This window comes from Mastacembelus armatus, chromosome 9 (assembly GCF_900324485.2).
Source record: "Mastacembelus armatus chromosome 9, fMasArm1.2, whole genome shotgun sequence".
In the NCBI taxonomy this organism is placed as follows: Eukaryota; Metazoa; Chordata; class Actinopteri; order Synbranchiformes; family Mastacembelidae; genus Mastacembelus; species Mastacembelus armatus.
This window is the reverse complement of record NC_046641.1, coordinates 19175197-19199379: the sequence shown is the minus strand read 5'-3', so window position 1 is coordinate 19199379 and position 24183 is coordinate 19175197. Positions and strand designations below refer to the sequence as shown.

Below are 24183 nucleotides of genomic sequence, written 5' to 3'. Positions count from 1 at the left end.
CCAACGTTTACAGAATACTTTTACTTCAGATTGTACAAAATGTAGCTGTACCAAAAAAAGTGAATTTAGCTAATCTAAAGGTTTCTTGTGCAAATAACTAAAGAAATCTATAGTGTTACTGACCTATGCTTAAGATATGCTGACATCTTAAAAAAAAAAAAAAAAAAAAAAAGCTTACCAAGCCAACTGTCCTGCTTGACAACATTTGTGGCTGTATTGAAATACCTGAAATTGGAAAGGCATATTGTCAAAAAATAAAAAGCTCTTTTGCATTAAAGTTCTTTCAAAATTCGCACAACTGCCTTGCATCTGAAGCTTCACACTACCGGTTTAACAAAAAGCAAAACCTTTTTGTGAATGGCCCTTGATAACAATAAACAAAAACGGCTGTTTAGAAAGACAGCATTATGATATAAACATTATTGGAAGACTAGGTTTTGTGAAATGTAGTAGAGAGCAAGAGAGTCATACGTGATCATGTCTCTAATGTTTTGGGACTCCTGCCTCAGGAAAGAAGAGAGGCATTGAACTGAATGTGCACACCAGTTCATCTCAGGTTTGTAGTAGATAATACTGCTAATATCCCAGTGCTATTTAAGCACAGAGGCAGCCTCCTTGCATGCTGGCCTGCCACCCACACCCACTGGAGCAGGAGTGGGGAGGGGCGGCTGTATTAAGCCAGGATCATCAAGATGAAATGGGACTTCAAAAATCAGCTGGAGGCTCGTTCATTCCTCTGCTGCTGGAGCATGTCTGTCACGCTCACTATGTCCTCCTCAGGGACCTGAAACACAACACAGTTGGCTTTGTTTTGGGGCAGAACAAGCCATGAACTCAACAGTGACACCTGAACATATCAGAACAGATGCTTACAATCACATTAATTTTGTCTGTTGAAATGTGATGATTATTATTATGACTGTTAGCTAGAAAAACTGAAAAAAGCTAGAAAAACATTTTTAAAAGTAAATATGAAACAATACTTCCAATTTCAAAATTTAACATAAATATACCATTTTGTGTAAACTGAGCAAAACATCCCGCATTTAGTAGTTCCCATGAAATTAATTGGTGTTATCTGGAATTTCCCTTTACCAAAGATAAAATGATTCAGATGATGACTGTCAATCACCCCCTGTGCACATGTTTTAGTGATGTAGCTTCGTGCTATTCCAGGTTAGGAAATGTACCTAACGACTTCTGGTATCGCACTGACTTGACGAGAACTTTCTGAATGACTTTCATCCTTATCATTCTTCCTCTTATGCTGCCTCAATTATTCCAACACTATAGTATGCTACGAAAAAATAGCATATACTAATATCTATACCTACACTGGCATAAAACAGATCTGAAGTATTGCTATAAAAAGCAAATATTTTGGATATCTGGCATAGCAGGGATAATCCTCCCCGACTGCATTTTTTTTTTTACAAAAGGTTTCACATGACATGTTATGACAGACATATTATTGCTATGTTAAGCGCAATGACATGCTGTACAGCATTAATACAGTTATCAAAGGGAGTTAAAGTCTCATTTCTAAACCATTTTAACTGTTAACCAAAATAGTAGGACAAAGATAAGAACAGAAAAATGGCGTGGGATGCCCAGAGATTCAACAACAACAAAGTTCAAATTTATTCATCCTTCTTCTTTCTCACTAGGTATTTGTGACTAGGTGGATTTAAACAGCCCATATATGTCAAACAACAGAAGGTTGTATGAATACTTAGTTTTGATAAGGGAAGGGAGTGCAGACAGACATGTTTCTATTAAAAGAGCAACAGTTATAATATCAAACGTCACACTAAACCCACGTGTTAACGGTTAAGGACTAGAGAGAGAGAAAGAGCCACATATTTGAGTCCCATCTGTATCACTGCTCAGAGAACCAAGAAGTCAATTCACAGAAACCACAACAGTGTACAGAAGAAAAGAGATGACAATCTCCTGCACTTTCATTTGGCAGCACAAGGATGCGTGAAAATAATGCATCCATCACCGTGATATGGGAAGGACATTTTACTGTGCTGATTTATACTGTGGTAGAAATTTCGAGATAAGTTTCTGTGTAACAGCAAGCAAATGACCCAGATAAACGTTTCTTGTTCATTTTCAAGATAAAAATGGTTTAGGTGGCAGATCTAACCTAACCTAACCTAACCTAAAATAACGTTGAAAGTATTTTATAAATAAAGTTTACTTTACCTTAATAATTCATTATTCTCTATTAATTCCATATATATTGATATATGATATTAAAATGCCCAAAATTATACTCCACAAGTAATATATAAACAAACTGCGCCTTGATATACACCGAACACTAAACTGAAGATGTAATATATGACTTTCAAAATTCTGAATCCAAAAGCCATGTGTTAGTCAACAGGAGATTAAATAATTAAAACTGCAATTTCTGTCAGCTCAACATTTCATTTTCCAGTCATCTCCAGTTTGTAAGAACACATACCTGCATTTTAAAAAATTACCTTTGCTGTGTAACAGTTTCTTTTCTTTTTTTTTTTTTTCAAATTTCTTGACAAGCTTGCATCAGGCAAAGCTGTCTGCAAAATGATGTGTAATCACCGGCCCGAAGCATTCGTCTACCCTGACCTCACCGTGATGCTGTTCATTGTGACATATGCTTGGCCTTTTTTTAGTCTGCATCTCCCACATTAAGAAACTGAACCAAACCTTAATTCTTCAAATATCTGTGTAACTTGTTTTTGAGTCACAAAATATTATATCTGAAGCTCTGATGTCTACAGTGATGGCCTAACTAATGATGTGAAAATGATGTAGACTCACCAGAGCATGGTCAAAACTGAAGGTGCTTATGTAATAGGCAGAGATGTCACTGTCGGCCAGAGGCTGAGATATTTGGGCAACTATACCACATTCATCTTGAAAACATTGAGAGAGAAGAATGAAATTCACTAACATTATTATCACAATGATAAACAGGTTAGTTTAACCACATAATAACATCAGGTCTGCCATAGTGTTTTAATTAAAACATGAACTATAATTTCATATAGCTAAAACAAATCTGATCTGACTTATACTCGCCAGACATCAAGACAGTAAGTTGCTAAATTCTGAGATAATAAAAATGAAATACACTCAAGTGGCCTCACCGAAGCCCAGCGGCTGTCCACCTATGCGAACCATTCTCCACAGCTCCCCGGAGGAGCTGGTGAAGAGAAGATCAGCAGGAAACCTAGAGCACAAAGGCTAAGCAGTGATTTTAAATATAGATACTGCAACAGACACAAAACATTGACCCATCAAAAGAGCAGAAAATATTATTAACAGACAACTAATCTGTTTGAACAGAATACAACAGCTCCGTGTTCAGCTCCGTGGTGACTTGTATACTTTTGTGTTCAGCTAGCAAGTCTGTGGCTTAACACCTAATACTCTCTGATGCTTATTTTTCTGACATAATACAGTTGTAAAGTAACTGTAAAACTGTCAAATAAAGAGTGTCACACTTGTTATGGTTCAGATACAGCGGTCAAACAATATAATGACTGGGGTAAGCTATGTCAATTAGGTAGACACAAAAATGAACTTATCCAGTGAACTGTGATGTGTTTGTGTCTGCCAAATCAATTCAATGCAATAGAATCCTTACTGTCTCTGTGCCTCTGTGTCCATCACAAGTGAGACATAGCCATCGATAAGTGAAAAGGAGAAGAACTTGATACAGTCCAAGTCCTGGCTGGGGGATGACTGTGTGTCCTCTTTAGGACTAGAGAAGAAGAGGCAAATTCAGCAAGGTGCCAGTGAGGCAAAGCTGGTCAACAGCATTCATTTTATAAAGACTGAGGGCATTTATATTATAATAACTGGGTTATAAAGAGCTGGTTTTACTTTTAACAATCATGCAAACATTATTTAAATGTAAACTAGTTTCTTCCAACTTCGCGATCACATACATTATAATCAGCGTGTTAGAATGTGTTGGAACAATCTGCCTTTTTATTAGTGATTCTTCTACATCCTCTGTATTAAAAGGATTTGAAAGAATCATAAATTGTCAATTTTGCATCATGTGCTGCCACCTCATGATTTGGAAAAGGTACTGCAGTTGTGTGAGCATGTGGCATCTCACCTGCTGGAATAGAAGAGAACATCAATGAGTGTAGTGGCTATGGATGGCAGCGTGTCTGGGTCCAGAGACATAACACAGAACTGGTTCTGGGGGATCAGCACAGGGTGAACTGTAAGTTGGATGGCTGCAAGAACAAAGGCAGTGCTGGTTTATAAAAACAGGTTTTCACATACAGCAAGAAACAATGTTTTTTGTATTTCTGTTTACAATGCATGAACTGTATTCTAACGCAAATAAGGGTAGAGCTACTATAGTTTTCAGCCTGGTCTGTACTTCATGGTGTATAAAAATAACTCCCAGTAGGGGGCACAGTAATTCAGTGCAGTTCAAATGTTCTTGTGTTTAAAACTGATACAAATAAGACTGCACTGCTTGCATTGTTTTGTTATATAATATTACATACTGAAGTGTTTGTTGAAGTGTCTGAACCTACTGTTCAGACACACAAAAGGTGTCTGAACAGTAGGTTCTTCTTGCTTTCAGTACACATTGCACAGGGATATACTTGCTGACAGATTTAGTCTAGAAGTTATCCAGTGTGGCATATATCTAATTGTTGACTTATGCCACTTACGATGATAGAAAAAAAAAAAAAAACAGCATAAATTACAGTTAATGTTTTTTATACTGTTACTTGTTAGTGGTTTATGTCTGGGTTACTCCAATCACTGCAGTAAAAAGTTCGCTTCTCTTATTAGTGATGTGATGATTATTTTAAAATCCCTTCCTATGTGATGAATAAGCCTGAAGACTTTGCATAAAGAAAAAGGTGGTGATAGAGATTTTGTATAATTGTCTCATCTGACATGCATTTGATAAAAGAAGTACATCCACTCATACCACACACAGCTGCAACTGCTACCTTCTCTGCCGTTCTTCTGGAGGCCATTGGAAACATCCTGAGAATGCAGAGGGACAGACTCCCCTCCCACCTCCTTGTAGATATTGAACTCTTCTTCCAGAGTGCTGATGACTATAGATAGGTCTTTCTCTTTAACCTACACAACATAGATGTGGAACACAGATGTTGATAGGAAAATGTTTTATCAACCAGCCATGCAAGTTCAGTATTTGTCATGTTGTTTCAGGAAACAGCAGTGACTCACTGTAAGTGAATATCTGAGCTCAACTAGCATGTTGACCATTAATAGCCGACGCAAACCTTTGTCTAGGAGTTATCCATTTTGTCCACCTAACACTTTCACATGTAAAACATCAACTAACTTTTTAGTGCCCTCAGCTCTGTTGGAAATTTATTCATTAACTGCAAAACTGGTGAGTGGACAAAATGCAGACAATGTAGCTTCTTTTGTCTGGTAGAGCTCATTGGGTGCAAGGCTTCTTTGTGAGATAAAAAGTAGAGTTTTTATATATTTAGAGAGTTTGAAAAATTGCTCCACTCTCTAAATGATACAGTATAGCAGTGAACAGCTTTAGAATGCCTCCTGTATTTTAACAAGATACTTGTGATAGTTGATCAAACTGGAGTGGGGGTGAGTAGCACATAAAAACGAAAAAAAAAAAAAGTAGAGTAGATGAATCTCACCAGGATGAAGTCAGTCTGATAAGTGGAGAGCATGAAAACAGAGACATGCTGCTGGGCCAGAGGGGCGATGACCGATTTGGCGATCTTGGTCACGCCGACAGCCTGCGAGCTGCTTGAGGCATTCCCGTTAGAGACCACGTTCAGCGGCAGCCAGATGGAGCTCTCTACCTGGAGATGCTCAGAGGGCTGGAGCTCTGAGTGGGGTCAAAAAGAGAAAAACTAGTCAGTACATCTGTGTATACTGTATATACAGAATGCATGAGGTTCTGCTCATGAATTAGAGAGAACATGAATAATCAGGAATGTTTTAGCCATTTAGGAGGCCCTGGGGAAGACCCAGGACACACTGGAGGGACTATGTCTCTTGACTGGCCTGGGAATGCCTGAAGAGCTGGAGGAAGTGTCCAGGGAAAAGGAAGTCTGGGCATCCCTGCTTAGGCTACTGGCCCTGTAACCCGGCCCCAAATAAGAGGAAGAAGGTGGATGGATTTAGCCATTTATTCAATCAACATCACTCAATCAAAAAAGACCTGGTAAACTACTTGTATGAAACAGTGGTGCAATGGCAGCACAAATAAGAGAACAAACAGATATTCCCACGAGCACAGCCTCATTCTGCAGGTGCCAAACAGAGAAATGTCAGTGGCAAAATATTTCACAAAATTAATGAAAAAGGTCACTACTGCTAATAACAGCACATCAGAGCTCTGCCACATCTGCCAGTTCAAGCTATGCTAAAAATCAAATAAAAATGCTGCAAAATTATTTATCATACCAAGTGAAACAGTCTTGGAAAAATAAAACATGACAGCATATACTAAATACAGCCAAACCCTGGTAAACAGGAACAGCAGTCTCAAGTTAAAACAAAACCACAGGTATGAGACAGGCAACTCTCTAATTTTCCACAAGTAAACACAGGAGTGCTTAAGAAACTTCAAAGTAAAAGTCTATTTAGCATGCATACCACATCACAACTTTATATTACTGGTGATATAATTTTATATTTGTGAAGGTGTTAAGTATGAGGCAACTTTAACTAACTACTTCCTGTTGTTTGCTGCTCAGTATAATGTACGCACACTTCCTCTCCCCCACCTCTCATTTCTTCCTTCGCTATGAAGACTTAGAACAGTCCTGCTATTTATACTGCCCAGTTATGCAGAAATTATGCTCAGGAAAAGCCAAATGCATCTACAGCACCACACAATGATTAGTTGCAAAACATGATCTGATACCAAAACATTAATCCACTTAGACGTGTGGTTCCTAACAGGTGGTGAGGAAGGGCCAAAGTTCACACAGATGTCGCTGCAACATCCTGAATGCCTGAGCCAAAAAGGAAAAGCAGGATACCGTATTTCATTTTTTGCCACAAAATGAGAATAGAAGCTGGCAGCTACCTGGGAAACAGGTGTCTACCCAGAATGTAAACAAGAAGCTGGAAGAAAGGGATACTGGGGTGGTGGCTTAGAGATATGTGCACACCACATTTTAATCCTTCATACTTTTATAAGTCATGAAACCTCTGAATACTGAGTGGGAAAAATCTCCCTGTTTGAGAAGCCTCTTCATATAAAGTTTCAGAGACTGTCAGAGGAGACACATAACACTTTGGTTAGGATTTCAATAAGCAAAAACATGAGCAAGTGATGTAAATTCCTCACAGTAAATATTCCTTTTTTATCTCTGTTTCAAACAGCTTCTGTTCTGGTTGGCACAAAGTGTCACAGTCATCCCCTTGTGGCTTCGCTACACCAGCTTCACCTCTTAAAATAGGTACTCAGTTAGAAGCAGAACAAAGGAGACAAAGAGAAACAGCACCCAGTGGCAATATATGCCTTTACCAAGTGTGTTGGTGTAAAAGGACTCAATAAAAAAGGCTGGATGACGACTGTAAGGTGCACAAACAAAGTTCTATTATTAGGTGTCCCAAGAGTGTCTTCAGGCAAAGCAGGGTACATTCTGATAGAGGGCTAAACTAACAAATATAAATAATAATTGGTTACTCTATTATCTTTTTGACTGATCTAACAATTTTTAAATTTCAGAAAAACTGTTAATGACCAATGCTAAGAAAATACAAACCTAAAATAAAGTGAAAGAAAGAAATCATGTATGATTTTTATAAAGTTACTTTAAAAAATGCCCCTCATCAATCCCAACTCTGACACACATACCATGGCATTGTTTGTGTGTACATTAACTACTGCTTGTGTGCTTTTTGCTTGTGCACATATCAAACTGCCCTTAAGTCCCTACAAATTGTTTAAATGAGGGCAGATTAAACTTTCTATTTAAAACCTTTGTAGGTATGAGGCACCAAATAACAGCAGCTGCACACAGAAACACTCATATCCACCAACCTTTTCCATCGGTGGAGGTGTACCAGCGAGGCAAAAATAGTTGGTTAAAAGGGCCATAAAATAGTTGAAATTCTTGAGAGCACATGAGCTCTCTTTTTTCAGGTACTCTTGTAGATTATATGACTATATACACCATTTCTACCGCATGAGGTCTGTGAGGGAAAGCAGGAAGGAAGGAAATAACAATGGTGTGGTAAAACACAGCAGTCCTACAGTATGTTGGGGCCCAATTCTAAATTGCATACTACTTCAGACCATATTCTGTAACACACAGAACACATCTTCCCTGAATCTTTAGAGTGGTCACAGTGGATTCTGGAGGAGCTACTCACAGCTGATTGTAGATAATGGTGAGGCAGCTCCGTGAAGACCCAGCAGACAAATATCAAGGTACTGAATCTTTTGAAGACCAGCTTATTTTTTTGTGCAAAAGAGCACTCCTGTGATTTAGTATTGCAGCTCAGGAAAAAAAAAGCTCATAATTGATGCAGAAGAGGAAGATTTCCTGACTTGCAGCTCCTGTAAAAGTGATGAATCCTATGATTTCCATAATGCAAAACCATGGCACTTTTTCTAGATCATCCCAGTCTGGCCAATGCAGACCTTTTGAACCCCACATCCCAGTGTGTAAGTGATTGAATAGGAATCCACATAAAGCATCAAACTGGTTTTAGTTCCCCTTAAACTTTCCAAATTTGAAACTGGCAGCAGCTTCCTTAAATCATCATTCAGTTGACACCCATCAATGTATTTCTTGCATCATTTTCTGTTCTGTACAATATGTTTTATTACATTAATATGTAGCTGCCAAACATAGCAGTGCATGGATGATTATATGATAAAGACTTGTTGTCTATGTTGTCGGCCTGTAGTGTAGAATTGAGAAGAGAGGACAAAAGATGCGTGTCCACAAGGGTGTGTTACCTTTGAATCCTTCCTCATCAAGGACGACGGTGTAGTTCTCTGGTGTCTCTGTCAGACTAAAAAACTTACATCTGAAACAGAAGCGGAAGTACAGTTGAAAGGAGAAGAGGGGTTGGAAAAAACACAAAGGAAGAGGTATGGAGGAGAGAGACAAAGACAGTGGAAGAACAGTGTTATTAATTTGCAACAGAGGTTTATATTTTCATAGTATCAGCCACCAGGAACTGAATAAAAAGGGTTTTTCAAACTATGCACTGGGTTCAGGATGGTCACTGATGCAGCACTGGCCCAGGCTCAGCATTATGTCTACACAGACCCTTTGTTCACCACAAATAGGGTTTAACAAACCGAAATGGGGCAGTTACTAAATGCTGCATCAATGCCCGACCAGGCAACACCACTCTAAATGTGACATTATGCATTTAAGTTTTAGATTATATACATGCATCTGCTATGAAACTCAAGTTGGAACTTGTTCCAGTGACTCTGCACCAGTTTCACTAAGGTCTGCATTTTACAGGCTTTGACTCATTCACTTATCCGATCTCTGAATGTTACTTTTGCAAACTACTTCTATCTTGTTCTAAATAAAGAGCCACATGGATTAAATACAGTATGTGAGAAGACAATGCAGTTTTACTAACTGACACAGCACATTGGGGTTACAAACATACAAAGGCACGGGAGCATTGTATGTATAACTTTTATAGAGTTGTTAAAGGAACATCAAATTCTTTGATTACAGTTCACTGTACTTTCTCTCTCCAGTTTGGTATTAGTATCTTCATTAGGCTTGGGGCCAAAAGCATTTGCTTTCAAAGGCTGCTGCTCGGTCTGGCCAGTGGTCAGTTCTAAATGTTGCAGGAGAGCAAGAAAAAAAATAAAATTAAATAAATAAAGAAAGAAATGAAAAGCTCCGATTTGCATCTCTGATAAGTGTCTTCTCCATAGCACTGGCGGCTTGGGCTCATTATGGATATTGCGGGATATGTTTCTCAAAAAAGCTGATAAAAAAAGAAAACAAGTTGTCATAACTTAAATCAAAAGTGCAGATAAAAAAAAAAAAGACTGTATGATGATTTCATTGATAAGGAACATTGTGAATGTCATTTAAAGAAAACATTCAAACTACTCTCACACCCAAACACTCATCACACTTTGCAGCTCTTGTAGTGCAAACATAAACTGGAAGCGTGTCAATTCCTGGATTAAAACACTCTATTTCAGGCCAACTTTGTGATTTAGGCAAATAAAGTTTGCATTAGATACAGTGGGTACGGAAAGTATTCAGACCCCTTTAAATTTTTCACTCTTTGTGTCATTGCAGCCATTTGCCAAAATCAAAAAAGTTCATTTTATTTCTCATTAATGTACACTCAGCACCCCATCTTGACAGAAAAAAACAGAAATGTAGAAATTTTTTGCAAATTTATTAAAAAAGAAAAACTGAAATATCACATGGTCATAAGTATTCAGACCCTGTGCAGTGACACTCATATTTAACTCACATGCTGTCCATTTCTTCTGATCCTCCTTGAGATGGTTCTGCTCCTTCATTGGAGTCCAGCTGTGTTTGATTAAACTGATTGGACTTGATTAGGAAAGGCACACACCTGTCTATATAAGACCTTACAGCTCACAGTGCATGTCAGAGCAAAGGAGAATCATGAGGTCGAAGGAACTGCCCAAGGAGCTCAGAGACAGAATTGTGGCAAGGCACAGATCTGGCCAAGGTTACAAAAGAATTTCTGCAGCACTCAAGGTTCCTAAGAGCACAGTGGCCTCCATAATCCTCAAATGGAAAAAGTGTGGGACGACCAGAACTCTTCCTAGACCTGGCCGTCCAGCCAAACTGAGCAATCGTGGGAGAAGAGCCTTGGTGAGAGAGGTAAAGAAGAACCCAAAGATCACTGTGGCTGAGCTCCAGAGATGCAGTAGGGAGATGGGAGAAAGTTCCACAAAGTCAACTATCACTGCAGCCCTCCACCAGTCGGGGCTTTATGGCAGAGTGGCCCGACGGAAGCCTCTCCTCAGTGCAAGACACATGAAAGCCCGCATAGAGTTTGCCAAAAAACACATGAAGGACTCCCAGACTATGAGAAATAAGATTCTCTGGTCTGATGAGACCAAGATTGAACTTTTTGGCGTTAATTCTAAGCGGTATGTGTGGAGAAAACCAGGCACTGCTCATCACCTGCCCAATACAATCCCTACAGTGAAACATGGTGGTGGGAGCATCATGTTGTGGGGCTGTTTTTCAGCTGCAGGGACAGGACGACTGGTTGCAACTGAAGGAAAGATGAATGCGGCCAAGTACAGAGATATCCTGGAAGAAAACCTCTTCCAGAGTGCTCAGGACCTCAGACTGGGCCGAAGGTTCACCTTTCAACAGGACAATGACCCTAAGCACACAGCTAAAATAACAAAGGAGTGGCTTCGGAACAACTCTGTGACCGTTCTTGACTGGCCCAGCCCAGTCCTGACCTAAACCCAATTGAGCATCTCTGGAGAGACCTGAAAATGGCTGTCCACCAATGTTCACCATCCAACCTGACAGAACTGGAGAGGATCTGCAAGGAAGAATGGCAGAGGATCCCCAAATCCAGGTGTGAAAAACTTGTTGCATCATTCCCAAGAAGACTCATGGCTGTACTAGCTCAAAAGGGTGCTTCTACTCAATACTGAGCACAGGGTCTGAATACTTATGACCATGTGATATTTCAGTTTTTCTTTTTTAATAAATTTGCAGAAATTTCTACATTTCTGTTTTTTTTCTGTCAAGATGGGGTGCTGAGTGTACATTAATGAGAAATAAAATGAACTTTTTTGATTTTGGCAAATGGCTGCAATGACACAAAGAAAAATTTAAAGGGGTCTGAATACTTTCCGTACCCACTGTAAATATCAAGTCCACTAACGCAAGGAGACTGGAAACAGCCGTGCTATTGGACTATAAAGCTTTTTTTTTATGTTTCATGCTAGACAGAAGCCATGAGTAATTTCTCCAGATAACCTCTCTTTGTTTTCTGTGAAACCCTTAAGGAAGCACAACATATTCCTGTTTTCTTAAAACATCTCACTGAAGAAACGCCTTCCTCTTCGTCTGCTTATCAGTCAGCTGAGGTCATTACAGTAGAGACAGGCAAATTCATGACTTTGCAAAAAGTAATCCCTGCCATGAGATGGGACAATCACACCACAGAGAAACAGAGAGCCCTGTAACACTAACTACCAGCTGTGCTAGCAAGCTTGCCAGCTCATTGTGTTGTAATACCCTCCTCGTTTCCCATTAACCCATTTTTCCCAGCTCACAGTTTCCTGCAGGTAGTGTATGCCAAGCATCAGCACTGCACAGGACAGTCACCAAGTATGGAGCTTTGCCATATGGTGTGTTTTTTGGAGAAGATGGTGGAGGCTGTTATATTACACCAGCAAGGCAACCAAACTCTGGCAACACATTGGTAATGTACTGTAAAAGCATCCTGAGGGAAATCCATCTGTCAGACATCTGTGCTTGTTTGGTTTCTTGTTTTTGATGTACAGATAAGGTTCATTACATTATACTGACAGGCACACTGGAAAATTCATCATCTATTCTAAAGAATGACATTTACTTACCACAAGTACACCAGTTCTTATGAAATCAACTATTACTTGATATATCATGTTGCAGAAATGGAATCTAAATTTTCCTCCACCTTCCTTCCAAAAAAAAAATCTTCTTATTAAAATTAGGACTATGTTATATGTCACATAGGATAAATGCTGTGTATGTAAATATCTCCACACAAAGCTTTCTGCCCATCCACCATTCTCTCCACAAAAGCAAATAAATGGAGAAACAGATCCAGTGAGAAAACACAGCACCTAAGGGTCGGGTTAAGCTCATTAATGTCACTCCCTGATTACAGTCACTGAAGATTTGCAAGGTTCAGCCTATCAAGTGTGAGAAATTGCTGCTGCTCTCAGTTGAAGACATGTCTTTGGGCTGTTGGAACTAATCTGACATGTTTGTACAGCACTCTGTAAAACACAGTCTGTATGTGATCATTGATAGTAACGAGTATGTTCTATTTATGCATGAATAAACACAAAGGGAGGCAGACTGAACATAACCAAAACAGACAAGCAAGCAACAAACAGCGAGAAAGCTGCTGAGTGGGGAAGATGAAAACCAAGCACATAAGAGTTGGGACTTTGATCTGGCTGCACAAAACAATAGGAGGCAATGGCCCTGGTGGCAGTGTCTCTGCAACTGACGCTCCAGCTGAAGAAACATGATAAGAGTGCAGTAACAGATGTTTCAGAGTGTGTTCAGAATGTGGAGAGTGAGCCTCAAATTGTTTCTGCCCCACCTGTGGACAACCAAACTGTCTGCTGCCTTTGTAGAATCCTACAAACTGATTTATAGCAATGTCACAGGCTGCTCTTTGGGAAAGACAATGGAAAGACTTTTTTGTTTTTTAAAACCCTGATCGTTGTTAGGGGTGGTGGGAATTGAGAGGGGCAGCCTTGAGTATATGAGGGCAGCTAAGCCCAACCTTGACAGTTCACTCCCCAGTGGGTTAAAGGCTCAGTTAAGGCATTGTTCCAACCTATGTTATTGTTAATGAGCCATTGGAGCGAAGAGGGGGGGGGGCTGCGTGGAGCCTGTAGGGCTGCATCCAGAAAAGCAACCACTGATTGTTATCAGACTCATGACTCCAAACAACTGAAGACTACAGACTACTTTCAAACCCAAGGTCCATACTTTTTTCTATGGTAGGAGAATTAATTCACATGTTCAGACATTTAATAGAATCTAAATATACAATACTGTGCAAAGATTTTAGGATGTTTGGATGTTTTAGATTCTTATCACACAACACCATCAGGTGTCTGATTGATCCCAGATTCATAGTGCAGCCCACTGTGCAGGACAACAAGTCCATAAAGAACTAATTACAGCTCATAAAGAACTACTTTCAGGGGCAAGAAGAACCCTCATCTGCAGCAGATGGTCTGACCCCCACAGAGCCCTGATCTGGGCAGTGTGGAGTCAGTCTGGGATCATATGATAGACACAAACACTGGGACAGCCTGAATATACAGAAGGACTGCAGCAGCTTCTCCAAGGTACCAGGAGAAACTGTGGAGAACCACTGCAAATACTGATTAGATTTAGGTTTGGTTCCCTTTATGAAGTTAACTGATAAATGAAACACTATTTATGTCATTTATGTTAATCATCATCTGTGTGTTTTTAGTGCCTAAAAATTTTGGACAGTACTTTACGTGGCTGAAACATATATACACTTTTTTTCAAGGAGACAGCAATTTCCACACTTAATCTCGACCATATAAGCCATAAGAGGACACAAATGCCAGGCCTCAAAACTGACCTAAACTTGCCGCTTTTGACCTGTAGTTGTATGACTACAAACAGCTGATGTTCACAGCTTAACAGAATAGTTTGTGTGCCTCATCTTATTTCTAGACAGAGGAAAGATTTCTCTGACCTCTTTCATCCTGTATTGGATGGTTCTAGAGGAAAATCTACCTCGTACCAAGTGGGATAATCCTGGCTCCTACAAGTGATTGAAATTCTACTCAGGACTGTTTTCAAATCACTTGGTGCAGTTGGTTGTTTTATAATGAATAACAGAGGCCTGAAAAAGGGACATGATGAAAATGAACCAAGGAAATCAGGCTGTTCTTGCTCCACAATTGTTCTGAGTAGCCATGAAGTCGATTTTCTCCGCCACTCCCCATTCTGTGTTGCCTACAGATTACCCCTCTATCGAAACAGAACAGGAAAAACAAGGCAAAACACATCCACACCACAGTATGATGACATAACTTTAAAGCCCACAAAACACACTGAAAAACAAACAAGCCTGTTAATCCAAGGAAGTGCAGCACAGCAGGGCTCTCCTGGTTCATTCTGGGCTCCGTTTACTTTGTTTTTTCCAGACACAGTACTTTACAGATCCTGTTCAAATGCAAATGTAGGCTCACACTTACATAGAATGAAGTACTGGCTGTATACTAACTGTGTGGACACAGTTCTGTTGTATCTTGGAAATACACATGCAGTCACAGTAAATCTCTACAAGATTCAGTTATTTAGTAAATATATGGTAAAAGTCAGAGACACTGTGCCTGGTATGGACATGTGGAAGGCAACAGTATTGACAAATACTCAGAGACAGATGACTACTGGTGAAGACAGCGAGGCCTGAACAGATGCGAAATGTTGGATACACATATGAAACTCAAACTGCATTTCTTACACATCACATGACAAGATACAGAAAATGAATTCCAAGAAACATGATTCACTCATGCAGTCATATTGCCTGGAAAAGCAGGAGCTGTTCTGTAGCCGAGACACGGTGGTTACTTAGAGTAAATGTAAGATCTAGACTTCTGATGTAACTAAGTGCAAAGGTTATGAGGAGGAACATTTTCCCACACACCTTGTTCATGACAAATGTTGCTGAGCCACTACCTGACCTACAGTAGATATGTGTGTCTGCCAGAGCAACACACAATTATATAACAATGAGAGGATATCCAGGGATTAACTGAAAACACATACTTATGCCAACGTGAGAGCAGGGCAACAGGCAAACTGGATGAGTGTTGGTAAATGAGGTCTGAGGTCCAAGAGAAACAAGATCCAACAGAAATACAGTTGGCTGCATTTGACTGACTGGAGTACAAAACAAATGCGTATGAACATATTGCGCTAATGAGCAGCCTTCACTAAAACGGTGCAGGTTTTAGTGGAAATGAAGACTAGTAGTTTTTGGAAACATTCAATTCAAAGGAATATTCTATATTTGCATGATATGTAATTTTCCAATGTGAAATATCGGCGGTGAACTACTGTGAACCCCTCCAGCTCACATTACAGACAGTGCAGTGCATCATTCATGGAGACAGAGCGGGACATGCACAGACATACAGCCCAATAAAGGCCCGGCCACACAGTGAATGACTGGATTACCAGGCTGGTTCACGCCGAGCTGATATAAAGTCAATGAGTCTTCTTACCGAGTCCTGTTCCGGAGAAATATCAGTTTAATCAGGGGGTGTGTGAAATTCACCAGTCCGTTCTTGGATATACTGGTGACCCGCAGCCTGTGGTCCAGTATGTGCAAGTCCATATTCTCGTCTGGGAGCATGCGGCGCAGTAGAAACCCTCCTAGCTGACTGATATCATTTCAACAACCAATTTAAGCCTGCATGACGAGCACTGCCGACGAACAGAGCAGGCACGTTCCGCTGTGCTCACCTCACAAGCCGAAAAACATCCGGCGCAATCCGAGACCAGCCCCGCTGAGCTAGTGTATATTCAAATAAGGGCCACCCCCACGCAGGACACGCCCCCCTCCGCTTAAAGCAACAGGTTTTATGAACATGTTTCTCACATGCTGAAGGTGTGGAAAGTAGGGTTCCGATTTGGCTCTTGAAAATAAAAGTCACACCCTATTATGACAGGTATATATCCAAAACTACTAGACTGTCTCTACAGGTATTAATAACTCTAAGAGGTTCTCAGGCTGTTTTAAGGGTGGAAAATACAGAGTGTTTCAGAAAGGCAAAAATTATAGCATAGTCTGGATACAAATGCAATTTTATGTTGCAGAATGTTGATTTTATTTCTGACCCCAAATGATCATACTTAACCTACAGGGAGGGTTGGGAACACATCGTATTATATCAGACATTCGCTTCCATTTACATTTACTTATTGCCTTATTGTAATGACATGTGCATTTACATCAACACTGTTTCAACATTACACGGCCCCCTAACACATATTATGATACATAGATGAATTACTTAACTAGTTTGGTATGAAAGAACTGGACAGGACACCTCTAGGATGAAGTGGCTTTCATCACCCAAGATCCATGCCCAACCTCACTAATGCTCTTGTGCCTGAATGGGACCAAATCCCTGCAGTGAGTCAGAAAAGACTTTGCATAAGAGTGGGTGCTATGGCTGCAGTAGCTGTTTATTTTAAGGTAAGAGGCTTTTCTTTGGTGGACTCAAGATTTGTACTACCCTCCCAAAACACATTGATTTTAAATCAACTGAAAAGATCTTCTATGACATATCAATTCAACCATTTTTTAGTAATCTATTAAATTACAGTAAATTTTTTTTTTTTTTGAAGGAAAATTTCAAACATATTCTGTGAATGTGGTATTTGCTTATCACAAATTATTTCAAGACAAGACACTAGCCTTTTAGAACATGGAAACCTAAATGCTTTTAAAACTAAAATTACTATCAAATCATTAAGCTTAAAACTTTAATTCCCATCAACATAGTTTAGCTTAGTTCAGATCCAGTTTCTCTATTCATTTAACACTCTTAAGTCAACCTTTATTTTGAAAAGACTGGTCACTTTATACCAGAAGTTGCACATGTTTGTGCATTTAGCAGTTGTGAAGCTCAGCCTGGTTCACAAGAGTGTAAAAGGTTGGATGGAGCCTGTTCTTGCACTGTGAAAAACAAATACACAATACAATACCATAACTCATGATTAAAATGCAGTAAACATAATGAACCTTGCTCTACACAATCATAACATAAATTTTATCATATTGTGCCACACCATATATACAACGTCAGTTTGTGTTTTGTTGGTTCCATTCGTCATTCTTTTCTCCACATTTTGATCTAAACCTCTGGAAATGTAAATATTTCAGGATTGGCCCATACATACTTAATAAGCCAGGTCATCCAACAGATCAAAAATTACAGTAAGACCAAAGGTGTTTTAGTGTTGCTGTGGCTGTAGATGAATAAGTTTTGGTCATCCAGTTCACGGTCTTCTCATTGCAATGGGGAACTCTTGGTGGGAATCATTATTCTAGACTCCATGCTTCTGATCAAAGGCACTGTGAACAAAGAGTTAAAACAGACATACTTGAAACTTTGATTTAAAAATTTTACACCAATAAATCATTTGTAATCAAAGTGAAGCAAAGTATCTGATCCTCTCGAGTTTAACTGTGGCAAAATAAATTGATTTGATATAATATAGAAAGATTCACAGCTAAAACATGATGTCCAAGCAAGTTTCTGTAGACGGCCATGATAAAACTGTGGAAAAGGTATAACACCATTCCTAAAGCTCAACTCTTCCAAGAGTTGTGTTGGCCAAACTGAGTAACCAGACAACAGTCTTGGTCAGACCACTCTGCCTAAGCTGTAATGCTGTCTTCTGCAGAAATGTGAGAACAGAAGGACAACTACCTACGCAGGACTCCATCAATCAGCTCTTTATGACTTCTAGCTCTTTATTGAAGCCACTTTAAGTAAAAGGCATACAATAACCTGCTCAAGCACTATGTCAAATACCAGCCTTACATCCGTAATTACTTGAGAAAATGTAATACCACAATTGCTGTAATTTATACTCTAAACATTTTAATCGAAAGATTATACTCTAAATATTTCACAGTCCAACCCAAATAATTTACAATCAAAACTTACTGCACTGCAGACATCAACAGACATCAAATCACCCTAGATAGGTGGATTTGTGACAAATACATATTGCCTCATTCACATATTTCATAGTTTCATATTAAAGTACTTTAATTGGCATCATAGGAGTTCTGAGTAAGAGCTGGATTGGTTTTTGTGTGGGTAGAGTGCTGTTACCTGTGTAATACACATTTGCATCCCATCCCTCCTTCTGCCAAGCAGTGTTTCTCGTATCCTCCCGGGACTGGAGGTTTTCATAAGCTGTTAAGAGACCAAACTATCTTCAATATTCAAGATTTAGGTCAGTGTAGTAAAACAGTCTGCATCACTGTGGCCGCAAAAAATAATGTGATATGTTATTCAGACTATTGCAATTACATCCCTTTTCCATTTGCCATGATCTTTGGCAGAGGTATAGTTTTATAACATAAAACAAATAACTCCCATTCTTTCCTTGAAGACTGCATGCTTTGTTAGTTTTGTTTGTAGTTTTTGTTATTACAGACATACAACTTAAAGACTGATTTGATTGTATATAGTTAATGCAGACTTATAGGCCATTCATTAACTGTGTCATGTTTCATTTGTTCAGGTTATTGTGAATTTGTTTTAACATGAAAACATATGACCTCTAACCTGAGTGTACAATAAACGATCCATTTCCACCCCAAATACATTATATCTGTTTATAACTATAATTTATTATTCACTTCACTAACTTATGCCCACTTCCCAAAAATGATGTGACATTATACAGTACATATATTTACTCACCCCACAAGTGATGAACAACATAGAGGTCGCCAATCTGTGAAAAGAACCCACCTACTGCCTCATTGTTTTCTTGTCGGTATTTGATTGCCCTTGCCCTGTTTTAAAACATGTTATTTTCAGGATTATATTGATTGGACCATGTCTAATGATGTTTAGACTGGAATGAGTACAGGTACAGTTTATTATTTATATTTTAAGGAAACAAAGCTTGTCAGGCCTTACCAGTGGTTGCCCCATTCAATCATGGTTCCTGGCTAAAACACATGAGGAGGTAAAACGTTAAGATTGTTCAAAATCTAACATAAGATATTATGTAGCTCTATTATCCCTTCAAAGAGATTTTTTTTACATGGAGTCACACATCCTAAACACTGAAAGTGTGAGCATTTTATCCAGCATGGTGAAACAAGTTCAAATAGAAACATACTGTATATCTTGTTCATGTTAAGCAGTCAGTTCTATGCAAGATTTACTGGCTATATTGAGAATTTATTAAAATTAAAATTTTTACTACTTCACCTGGTACTTCTCTTCTCAACTTCTAACTACAATAGGTCAACTATGAAAAAGTGTGAATCAAATAGGGTGTCTTAGAAAGACTAAAATAAAAAATAAAAAATTGCATTACTCAGTAAACAGGCAGCCCCAAACTATACAAATTCAAAAAAGATGGAAAATGGGTTAAAATTCTATGCTGCGTGATGTATAAGAAGTATACTACATATGTTATTTTGTCATATTAATAAGTAGACTTGGATTTTTTTCTTAAATGAAAGTACAGCTTGAGAGGAACAATGCTCATCAACTACCAATGTAAACTTATGCAAAAATATTCAAATATATGTATGTCAATGTAATTTTAATATATACTTAACATATGTCAATACCTTGAGGTAGTAGGTGCGCATTTCATAGATGTTTGGACCTGGTCTAGGCAGGGGTTCATTCCAAAAACTGAATTCTAGAAGAAGCTGATTTCGCCTTGAAATCAACATTTTTGCCCGCTCTTTCCGAAACTCTAAATACTCCTGAAGAAAGACACAAATGTTTTTAATAATAATAAAAAAGAAAACACAAAGCTCTACATAAATTCAGCTAAGTCTGGATAAAACTCAAATCATTGACGATTGCATTTTTAATATCAAGCTTTTCTTTGCCATCTCTACATTAAATTTATTATTGTGTGTAACAAAGGTAAGATGCAACAGTACACCTTGTTATTGTTCAACTTCGTCAGGCATTCAGTCAAGGCTGGGTAGCCTCCTCTGTATCGCCATATGTGTACTGCAAAAACAAAACAGCAGATGTCACTGTAGCACTGTGTGAGGACTAATGCCACCCACACGTCTAAGAGAAGAACCTCTATCAACATGTGATCCTTTTCTGCTTTCACTGAATGCTCTTAATGTATATCATACACTGTAAATCATAGATGGAAGTGCACCTGGTGAGTCATCTAGTTGCATCTTTACATTTTTCTATGATGCTGTGCAAAACAATTCACAGCTAAACTGCAGCCACTCAAAGTAAGCATTTATGAGGCCTTGAGACAGAAAATGTAACGCAGTCTTTGGAGCAAACACTGACTGTGATCAATAAGAGGTGACAATTAACACTGACTGTGATCAATAAGAGGTGACAATTAACACTGACTGTGATCAATAAGAGGTGACAATTAACACTGACTGTGATCAATACGAGGTGACACTTTTCATCAAGCTTTCTGTTTAGCGTTTCACTGCTCCTTACCAGCTTGGTCCTGTTCTCCATACCAGGTATTCCAGCTACCAACCACCTCACATGGGTAGTCCTGGTCCTGATGGAGCCTCTTTTGCACCTCAGCCCTGAAGTCAGCATATAATAAGTACAAACCCTTAATTCTCACACTGATCCAATCAATATGTGTACTGTTATTTGTTATCAACTCACCACAATAACCAACTAGAAGCCTTGGAGAAAACCAAAAATGTACAATTATCCAACCTGCTATTATACTTGGACATTATACATATAGACTCAATTTTACACGAAATTAATCTTTTCCATTATAATGGAATAAAGACACAATCTTGTTAATAGGGAAAAACTTCTATCATCAACAAAATTAACTAGTATATGTATAGGTATCATCATTTGTCCACTTGAATATATAGATAAATAAATGTATATCATTGATATACATTGCACCACTGACAGAAATGCAATAAAACAAGCAACAGGCAGAAAACAACTACAGTGGTGAAATTAATGCAGGAACTCACTCTAGAGTGTTGTATGCTTCCAGGCACTCTGGTTTGATGTTGTGAACTGAAAAAAAAAAAAAATCAGACTTATCAGAAATGGGTGTTTTTTAAAATACAAGCAACAATCAAATTCTTCAACAAAGTAATTTCACACTCCGATTCAGCAAAGACTTCTATATACAAGATAGATTTGCTTTCAATAGGTTATAGGCTACGGCTGATAGAGTGTTCAAATTGAAATCCCTACATGATGTGATGTACGCCACAGAAAAGATCAAAGCCTAGGAAGAATGATAGGTTTCTCTGCAAGAGTCAGACAGTTATTACTGTAGACTCAAAAGAAAACCAGACAAATTGTTTGGATGTGTCTTACAAAACTTCACAGCCTTGATGCATCATAATGTTAAACATCAACTTATTGCCTGTGTGCAATTATATTACTTTTAGTTTTCACATAGGTCAATTAGGCCAGTGTAGAACTGAATTAAGCAAAGACAAATGGATACCAGACTGCTGAGACTCAAATTAAAATCTACTACATTATAATATGCTGTAAGTGTATCACATTCACTGGCCCCTTAGTGCTTCGCCCTATGCAACTGCATGCTTAAAAAAAATAAACCTTCACTTGGGTGTAAGTAAAGTCTTATGCCTACATTGAATTTTATACAGGTTGCTGGTCTCTTTCTTTGACAGCAGGTTGGAGTGGGCATCTTTCCTGGCATCGACTTTGTGCACAAATAAGGAACGGAACCAGCCTTTGTCGCTGCTCTCTGAAAAACTCCTACACAGAAACAAGATGAAAGAAAGTTTCACAAAGGCTCAAAGCAACAGCATTAAACAGAAGAGTTGTTAAAAAAAAACACTTAAAAGGAACATGAGGATGTGTGTGACATATGGGCTAAAAGATAGTCATGCTAATATCCTTTGATAGGAAACACATGAACACCGTATGAGTGAGTGGGCTGAATGCCATAGCTTGTGTCTTTGGCACAAAACTTCAACTCACCCACTGCAGATGCAGAAAAAGGGAATATGATTCACTTTAAGAAACTTTATTACAGTCTAAGTGGCATTCAGCATTTGAACAGAGTCGGACATCAGAGAAATAAGACTTAAATCTCTCTTGTGTTCTGGCTTTTCTTTCAGGATCTCTTCCAAGGAAAGTGAATTATAGAAGAGTGTAATGAGGCATCTCAACATACAAGGACCCTTGTAACCAGTAATATTATTACATCTATGTGTTTTACTTTGATGTATGTATTACTATTGGTCAAAAATCACAAAAATATGGAACGACGGGGTGGAAGTTGGAAAAAAGTTAAAACTGCCATTATATATATATATATATATATATATAGAGACAGACAAAAATATAACTACTACTTCTTCTTTTCCTTTCTGCTGCTCCCTTCAGGGGTCGCCACAGCCAATCATCTGCCTCCATTTAACCCTATCCTCTGTATCCTCCTCACCCACACCAACTATCCTCATGTCCTCCTTCACTACATCCAAGAACCTCCTCTTTGGTCTTCCTCTAGGCCTCCTTCCTGGCAGCTCTAACCTCAGCATCCTTTTACCAATGTATTCACTGTCCCTCCTCTGAATATGTCCAAACCATCTCAATCTGGCTTCCCTGGTTTTTTCTCCAAAACATCTAACATGAGCTGTCCCTCTGATGTCCTCATTCCTGATCCTAACAATCAACACAAAAAAAGTGTCATTGAAAACATGAAAAATGTCAGCTGCTTCAACAGCCACACAAAATATGCAGTATTACACACTGCTCCCACACTCGGCATATCCAAGGACATTTTAATGACTTTCAAAGCATTTTTATAAACTCATAACTCTGAAACCATTTAATGCTGCTTCAGTGTCAAGGATAACCTCAATTTCAGGATTTTTCACAGCATTTGAAGAGTTGACCTAAAACCAGCCCAAGGAGAACAGTACAGGCACACTTATGGATTAGGGAGCTATATTTTGCATATTTACTTCAATGTGGCACTTTCAAGGCTGTCTGCTAATTCACAAACATTTCTTAATGCTTAATTTTGTCATAACTTTCAAGGTCAGTGGGACGTCTCTTTTAATAACCTCATGGGATAATGCCTTTAATTGGGAGCTATAATTAGAACTAAATTTCCCATGGCACCATATCAAAAAATAGCATAGTATAGGATTCAACCCAGGCATACAAATGCATACAGTGTGTGAAGGCACAGATACAGGTCTGTACCGATTTAGATAGTTGCTGTAACTTACAGGCCAAAGTTCAAAGGTCCCACAAATGATTAAGTTAAAGCTGTTTGTCTTAGTAATGACCCTAATTTATGACATAAAGCTAGAACATAATGTTTTACACACTGGACCACTTTTAGCCAATTAGCAAAACCTTTCACAAGGGAGATAAATAAAATAAAACGTGGCGCTAACAAAAAGACCACGAATAATAAAGAGTAAGGCTAAACGTCTGGTTTAACATTGTTAGTTAACTTGGTTAGCAAACATGATTGTTAGCTAACATGAAAACACGTTTACCTGGAGACCTGGCGCAGATTCACACAACACCTGAACAACATTTGCCCTTTAGACACCACTGAACCAGTCGTCGCCATGTCTCTGTGTCGAGTAAAAACTTCCGTCGACACGTAAACACGCTGTTCTGGTTAGTCTGGTTAATGTTTACCTGCGTGTCTCGGATCGTTTCACGGA

The 24183-nt window shown here is 38.8% G+C and overlaps 2 protein-coding genes across 4 annotated transcripts; both read right to left on the bottom strand.

Annotated features, from left to right (window-relative positions):
• Positions 1 to 16256, bottom strand: castor1 (cytosolic arginine sensor for mTORC1 subunit 1). 2 transcript variants are annotated; one of them, XM_026321949.1, is made up of 9 exons: positions 15998 to 16256; positions 8960 to 9030; positions 5670 to 5863; positions 4986 to 5121; positions 4124 to 4247; positions 3644 to 3760; positions 3144 to 3226; positions 2815 to 2909; positions 1 to 784 (listed from the first exon to the last, which is right to left on the bottom strand). In XM_026321949.1, exons 1-9 carry the CDS (start codon positions 16126 to 16128, stop codon positions 713 to 715), a joined length of 1023 nt encoding a protein of 340 aa, XP_026177734.1. In that variant the 5' UTR covers positions 16129 to 16256; the 3' UTR covers positions 1 to 712. The 2 variants fall into 2 exon arrangements, 1 of the variants encoding a protein (XP_026177734.1); XR_003296508.1 differs by having other exon boundaries at positions 739 to 784; positions 3144 to 3240.
• An 801-nt stretch (positions 16257 to 17057) lies between these two features.
• Positions 17058 to 24130, bottom strand: nipsnap1 (nipsnap homolog 1 (C. elegans)). 2 transcript variants are annotated; one of them, XM_026321959.1, is made up of 10 exons: positions 24010 to 24130; positions 22122 to 22249; positions 21484 to 21529; positions 20972 to 21066; positions 20436 to 20506; positions 20110 to 20250; positions 19445 to 19476; positions 19223 to 19317; positions 18626 to 18709; positions 17058 to 17856 (listed from the first exon to the last, which is right to left on the bottom strand). In XM_026321959.1, exons 1-10 carry the CDS (start codon positions 24084 to 24086, stop codon positions 17792 to 17794), a joined length of 834 nt encoding a protein of 277 aa, XP_026177744.1. In that variant the 5' UTR covers positions 24087 to 24130; the 3' UTR covers positions 17058 to 17791. The 2 variants fall into 2 exon arrangements, with proteins under 2 accessions (XP_026177744.1, XP_026177745.1); XM_026321960.1 differs by having other exon boundaries at positions 19274 to 19317.
• Between the last annotated feature and the right edge of the window lie 53 nt (positions 24131 to 24183).